The sequence below is a fragment of the Geotrypetes seraphini genome, chromosome 3 (genome assembly GCF_902459505.1).
Source record: "Geotrypetes seraphini chromosome 3, aGeoSer1.1, whole genome shotgun sequence".
Lineage (NCBI taxonomy): Eukaryota > Metazoa > Chordata > Amphibia > Gymnophiona > Dermophiidae > Geotrypetes > Geotrypetes seraphini.
The window spans coordinates 202,231,963-202,239,334 of NC_047086.1; the positions used below are offsets into that span (position 1 = coordinate 202,231,963).

Below are 7,372 nucleotides of genomic sequence, written 5' to 3' on the forward strand. Positions count from 1 at the left end.
AGGCTGTCGCCATTTTGGCTCTATCCTGAGACCACTAACAAAATGCACTTTGAGCAGTAAGTAAGAGAGCTGTAGGTGAGGAAACTGTAAGTAAATTACATTTTTTGATTATATATTTTTGTTTATGTTTCAGCATCTTGTTTCCTAAATAACTTGGCCCTGATGCAGTGAGCTTGAATTTTCGCCCACGAAACGTTGGCCACGTTGGCTATATTTGTGAAATACAAGTGCTGACTTAAGATGAGTGCTGTCTTAAAGATAAGCCTTAAAGATAAGTAGGCTTGGATAAGCTAATGTTTGTTAAGAACTGGCTCTGGCTATGAAATATAAGTGCTGATTGATAGATAAGTAGGCTTGTATAAGCCACCATTTAGAAAATAACGATATTTTTGATTAATTACATAACGCTGAAAATAAAGATAGTGTAGTCTCGAACATGTGAATAAGGAAGAATGATAGGAATTGATAGGAAGTGTATGAAGATAGATTTTTTAAGGATTTATATATAAAAAACAAAAAAAGAAAAAAGATTAATAAGGATAAAAATTTTAGAAATTTTGAGTAATGAAAATGAGAGTGAGGCCAATGATTGGAGATTAAAGGAGCAAGTATAACTACGCTGAATTCCCCAGTCATTGAATGGCTACGCGTAGGCTCCATTACTGAGGCTAACTCTCTCAGATTAGGATTGATATTACCTTATTCATAGGTGGTGATTAGTGGGAAATATTGGATACAGAATACTATTTATACGTTTTCCCATTGGGGATCTTTATATAGTGTAGCTACTAAAATGGTCATGTTTTAATATCTGGGCCGTACCATTTTGAACAAGCAGGGAACAAGCAGGTACTAGTCTTGTCCTGGTAGCAGATAGAGTAAAAAAATTAATATTTTCTAGTGACATCACTGGTATAAGGAGAGCTGATGTTGACTGGAAAAATCCAGTATTTCTCTACCTCTAGTAGGCTGCTGCTACTGGTGCAGGCGGGTACTGCATAGATTGGTCAAGCCTGTTCTCAGATCCATGCTCCAAGTCATTGCCAGATGGTAAGCCTTTGATGAGGCATAAGGCTTGGCCCTAAGCCTTCTTCCCTCTGCTGCCCTTGAAACTTTTGGGGTGCTTACCTTGCAGCTCCAGGCAAACAAGATTGGATGGGTTTGCTTGGTTTAGATATATCCCATTGTTTAGAGAATACAACTAATTTCCTTTTTTTTTTTTTTATAAAGGGCTAGAGGAGTGAAACAGGTGAATGCCAAGTGGACTGGTCGGTCTCATTGTACCAGCTGGCAGTAGCTAGCAGACCTATTTCCCTGTGATTGACAGTTTTCTATGTCAAAAATGGTCCAGGGTGGAGGGGGAGTGTCCAGGGTGGTGTTGGATATTCCTTGCTTTGAGAAATCAGGACCCATAGTTTCAATGTTTTTGGCAAGAACAGTGGCCATTTTGCCAGCTGCTGTATTTTTTGCAGCAGGGAGCTTACATAGCCCACTTTGGGGTTTGGTGAGACCAGAGGGGTATTTTCTGCATCATCCATGAGCCTGGCCACTGGAGGGAGAGGGATCCTGATGGAGCCCTTAAGCTGTTTGGCCTCTTTTTTCCTAATCATGCTGATTAAGTAGGCTCTGGCATCAGGGATTTCATCACTTCTTGTGTATGGGGATCAATTAGACTCTGGAGGGTCCCATTAGAGGGCCACTCCCCAGCGACTGAGCAGCATTGGGGTGACCAAGGCCCAACTGGGACTCCTGTGGTGACAGCACACATCCTTGATGATCTGGGGGACCTTTCAGACCCTCAGTTCCTTCTGAGGTAGAGTCCTCTCCTTAGGAGGAGGAGGAACAACAACATACTGATTCTGTCAGAATATATAGATTCAAATTTGGTATCATGCTTTAGCACTAAGCTATATGATTTTTCCCTCTTCCCCCTTCCCCACCCATGCTTATTTTTTAGATGATGCAATCCAAGTCCTGTAATAACAGATAGGTAAAATGGGTTATCTTATTAAAATCCTGTGTTATCAAATTTCTGTAGAAGATATCCAATGACATCTTTAACTGTATATTTGTGACCACACTATGTGAATTAATGCTTCAAGTTTTGTTTATTTATGGCTTGATACACCGACCATCACATGTATCTGGATGGTTTATAATATTCAAAATTAGAAAAATCTAATATAGAAATTTTGTTGTTTTTTTTGTGTTCTTTTCACATGTTGGTTTAAGGAACCACGGAAGTTAAGCTATGCTGAAGTCTGCCAGAAACCACCCAAGGAGCCAGCTCTTGCCCCTGTCCAGCCACTGAGAGAGCTACGCTCTAACATAAGCCCACCTCCTAAAACTGAAGAGAACAGTACCTCTGAGAAACCGCCTGACAAGCCCCATGAGAAGATAGAAGGAAGGAGCAAAGACTCACCTGGTTTTCGGGGCAATGGAAACACACGAGGTGTTGCTGGGAAATTCAGGGAACAGAGACGGCCACTGGGGCACAGGCTTTCACCTCAGGGAGCTAGCCAACGTATCATTGGCAGGGAGCAGAACTTGGCACCTCGGTCACCAAAGTAAAAACTGTATCAGCCTTGGTCTTCTCACTCCAAACTGTGGACTGAAACGCAGCAGATGCCACAAGAAACTGTACCAGAAATCACCTGGCAGCGATGTGCATCAAATATGGGACTCCTGTGCATGAGAAATTTTAGGTGGAGGGGGAAAAATTCCTCCCCCACCCACAAAACTCATCTCAAAACATGATTTCTGAAAAATATTCTGGATGAGTTCAGTCCAGAGAGAAAATAATGCGTATGTGTGTATGTATATATAAATATATATATATATATATATATATATATACTTACACACACATACATGCATTATATATATATTATAATTTTTCTAAACTTTTTTTAAATGTAAATGTTTTAAGTTGCAAAGGTTTGCTGCCTAAAATGATTTTTTTTGTGTATTAGGGGCTGGAAATGTGAACTAGCCGAAAATTTATATAATTATGTGACTTTCATTGGAAAAGCAGGAAGCTGGAGAAGAAAAGAATATTTTTGCAAAATTTAAGTAGTCTTGTAGTAAAAAATGAGGAGTGGCGCTTTTTTTTTATTTTTTTTTAATATATTTAAAGGTTTTGCTGAAAAGGCGAGGTATTTGCTGCTGTTTTGGCATTGCAAAGCAGGTTCTAGATCTGAGATTGAGTGCCTTTTTTTGCAGTCTGTCATGCCTTTAGTCCAAAAACAGTGAAGATAACATTGAAAAAAAAATGCAAAATTCATAAATATAGTGATTTAGCATTCTATTTCATAACTTGAAATCTAGTTTTTGAATTTATTAATGTTTCAGTTGCTAAAATCCATTTTATCTTATGATTTTACTGAAGATCAGATTGTAGTCTGCCAGAGTATACTAAATGGTATTGTGTTTAGAAAACTTGACAGGTAAGAAGATTAAGAGAATTTGTTTAAATCATTGAATTGCTTCCTCTACCCTTTTCTCTGCTCTTTTGCTATGAATGTATGTGCTATTCATATACAAAATGTTGATAGTTTAAAGATCTATATGGGCTGTGTGAAAGTAGAGGGATGAGGTATTCTGCTGCTGGGGAAAGAAAGAAATAATGTCTTGGGGTTGTAGAATGTATAAACCAATAGATAGGGATTGTTATGCATCATACTCCAGTTTGGGGACATTTTTATACCTCTGGTATAGCCATCTAACAGCTTCTTTCCTCCCTCCATATAGGCTGTTGGTTTATTGTGAGCTGAATGTCTGAGAAGATTGCTGCACTGTTCTATAGTGAAAACAAGAGACAGGCAAACCAACCACAAGCTAAAGTATCATTAATTTCTTTCCTGGTTTTCTGGCACTTTGGAGGCATACCTGAAACTTGATTTGCTTTAAACTTTTGGTATCCTTACTCTCTCTCTCTCTCTCTCCCCCCCCCACCCACAAAAAAAACCCCCAAAAACCTGGGGTTTTGTATTTTGTCCCATTTCCACCACACTTAATCTCTGGCCCGTCTCTTAACTCTTCCTGTTCCCTTCCTTTTCTCCTCATGTTAGAACATGCTATGCATCTTCTCTGAGTGCTGCCTCTGCTGCAGTTTGATAGCTGTTCTGTTGGTTTAATCTTTTTTTCTACATGTATCTAGCTAGAAAGTGGAGTCAAGCCGCAGCATTCAAGCACAAGATGCCAGGCAGAATGACCTGGCAGTAAAATTAGGAAGAGCAGGAGCTAAAGTTAGGGAGACAGGGCAATGCAACTGATGTAACAAAGTGCACTAAAAATCATAATAGGATGTTAACATTTTTTATGTTTAAAGAAATGATGCTTTAATCCATGGAAAAACAAATCTAGAAATCCTGGTACAGAATGCTGATTAAATATTTATTTTGGAAATAAGGACTGGGCATATTTCACTGGAAGGATAATGTTGGTAATTACCAGAGATGTGAATAGAATGAATTAGCAATATTGTAATAGTTAATGCGGGATTTTTTTTTTAATTGTATAGCTAAGTATCTCTTCTGCAGAAAGCAGGTAGAGATGAGCTGATAAATTTTTTTTTTTATTAACTTCATGTTTGCTAAAAAAAAAAAAAAAATGGCTTGCTAGTACCTGTTTGGAGTATGATCAGTTTACTCTTTATTTTTTGTATTTCATAAAAGTAATGTGGCAATAATTTACATTTTAAATCAATAAAGGTATGTTTGGGAAGGTCATAATTAAGTCAGTTTAAAATTCCCAGTCACGTGGCTGGGAGGGAAAGATGTCTTGAGGGTTTTTATCACATAGAACAGGAAGTCTTTCTTTGTTGAACCCTACAGCATTACAGAAACATCCAATGGAGATGTTGAGTTTATCTGGAACTAAAAGTAATTCATATTACATCAGTTCCTTAGATCACGTTTCCAGAGTTGTTGTAGTTTGTGTAAAGCAGATTGTTTGCCTGTAACAAACCAATGTAGTATATGTCAAAAGAAAGAATAAGTATTGCAGGAACTCCTCTCCTCAGTCCTTTATCAAACAGGGCTGCGACCATTCAAGACTTTTTCTTCTTTTTGTTTTCCTTTTATTAATTCTGTGATTTTGGAGGATTTCTAAACCAGAGGCATACAAAACTAGAAATTTTAAAAGTTGAAGAAATTAAAATTTGGTGAATGATGAGAGCTGGTTTTTTTTCTTCTTTAAAGGGTGTTAGACTTCTAGATCTGTATTGTGTGATCCATCTTTTCAGGCAGTGTATATTATGGCACATTGCTTCTGTAAAATAAATATACGCAATATAACTCTATTCTGACAATTTACTACTTGAATATTTCTAACAATTGTACAGTGTAGGTTTTTAATTTTTTTTGGTTCTTTCCAGACATCTTTTCTGTAATATAAGGTGATTAAAGGTTGTGTTAGAGGGCAGGTGACTTTTTTTTTTTTTTTTTTTTTTCTTTTTAAAGTTGTATATGATTTGGGTTTTTGTGTGGTTTGGTTTGGTTTGCAGTGAAGGGCCTGTGAAATCATCCTGCCATACCCCACTATGGTTTTTTTAGTTATATAACTCTTAAGGATAGCATCATAATTAGATTTCTCAGACTGAGGATTAGGCTTTATTTGTGGCGGTTTCTGTACTACATAAACAGGAAGTCCTTTTTAAAAATCATTAAAGGAAGAAAGACACTTGTGGTTAATTATATTTTTCTGCGGTAACTTTCTACCCTTTGCATGGGGTACACTAAATTTAGAACTGGCTAACTGCCAGCATGCATGTCTGTCTAGGATACCATCTTGGGGCAAAATAAGTTCTAATGCAATAGGTGTGTCATTCTAGATGGATGGGTAATATCCCAGTGCTCGCGAGCTATGCAGAAGGAATCTACTCCAGCTTTTGAATCCCTTCACTACTATAGGACTCTGCTGTCCCCTTCAATTTTACCTTTTGCACATGAGCTGGAAGGAGTCTTTCTAATCTATTTCTTTATTTTTGCAGTATTCTGACTGATTTTTGTGCTCTGAGCTCCTCTAGTTGAGGGTCCAGCTCTGCTTGTGTGGAGGAGAAGCAGACTGAGGTCTGCAGCAAAGAGGCCAAGCCCTCTGTGGTATCGTTTGGCTAGCCTGTAGAAACCTTTTGGAGATCGGATTCCATTCCATTCCCCTTGTAGCTTTGATCATTTACTGCGTTGTAGGGGCTTGAGCACAGGCTGTCAGGCATCCTTAGGGGGCTCAGTGGGGTTCTGCAGGGTGCAGACTGCATTTCACCTCCCCCCCCCCTTCAGGTCCGCAGGGGTTCGAGGTTTAGTCAGACACCAGTCAGACTGACACTCAAAGATTCAGCACTGGAGGAGCAGTCCATTTAATGCAATGATTTCTTTTCCCAGATCCAGCTACCTTTGGAGCTGAGGCAGGCTGCAGCATATTTCCAGCACAGGTCACAGTAAGGCTGTTACAGCCTATGAGGAAAATCGTGTGTGTGGAGGGGGGTGTTATTTAAATCTTCTTTTTTAGGTTTGTCTCTTCCCTTAGGATTCCTCACCTCCAAAATCCTAAAATAGCTAGTTTTTAAAATTTAGGCTACAGTGTTTTGATACCATTTTTTGCAGCATACTAGGGGGTGCATGAGAGGGCTAGCAATCCCAGGGTACATCTGCCTCAGTTTCAGAAATTGGCCAAGATCTGGTGGGTGTTTCCAAGGGATACTCAGAGGATGAAGGGTCTATTTCTATGCCCTTACTGTCACAGAGTGAGCCCTCCCTATTGGAAAATGCAGGGTTACAGGCAGGTATATGTGTACTAGATACAGTGGTGGCCCTTGATCAAGGTCTTCAGCTGTTCAGACCATAAGCTCTGTTAGAGCTTATCGCTGACTAGAGAATGATATAGGGACAAATATTTTCCCAGTCCCCACAGGAACTCAACTTCCCCAACTCGTCCCCATGTGTTTTGTTGCTGTCTTTGTCGCTGCCCCATTCCTATAAGCTCTGCCTTAACCACACAAGCCTCAAACACTTATGATTTTAAAGTGTTTGAGGCTTGTGCAGATGAGGACAGAGCTTGCAGGAATGGAGCAGGAACAGGAAAAGAACTTACTGGGATGGGAAAATGAGTTCCCGCGGGGATGGGGAAAAATGTGTCCTCGGGTAATTTTCTATCACTAACCCTCTCTATGGGAGTTAAACTTGGACTCCCAGCAGTTTTTCTTTGCTCCCTGCTCTTTAATGAGCAGAGTGAGAGCTCAGACTTCATCGTTTCCCTGGCATCTTGATATGTATACTGGTCATGGAGCATTGGGATGCTCCAGAATGGTCCCTTAAAGTAGCCAAGATAATAGCTCAGCTCCTATCCAATGGCACAGGAGTGTCAGCAGTTCACT

At 39.4% G+C, this 7,372-nt stretch overlaps 1 protein-coding gene across 9 annotated transcripts in view; it reads left to right on the top strand.

Moving 5' to 3' along the window:
• The window catches only part of LARP4 (La ribonucleoprotein 4), a 246,832-nt gene extending 241,657 nt beyond the window's left edge, over positions 1-5,175 (top strand). For 8 of the 9 annotated variants that reach the window (XM_033939032.1, XM_033939028.1, XM_033939027.1 and 5 more), the window contains one exon: positions 2,233-5,175. In XM_033939032.1, the coding sequence (XP_033794923.1) occupies positions 2,233-2,571 (339 nt within the window). In that variant the 3' untranslated portion in view covers positions 2,572-5,175. The remainder of the gene's footprint in view (positions 1-2,232) is intronic. The other variant, XM_033939033.1, reaches the window with a different exon arrangement.
• The last annotated feature ends 2,197 nt before the right edge of the window (positions 5,176-7,372 follow it).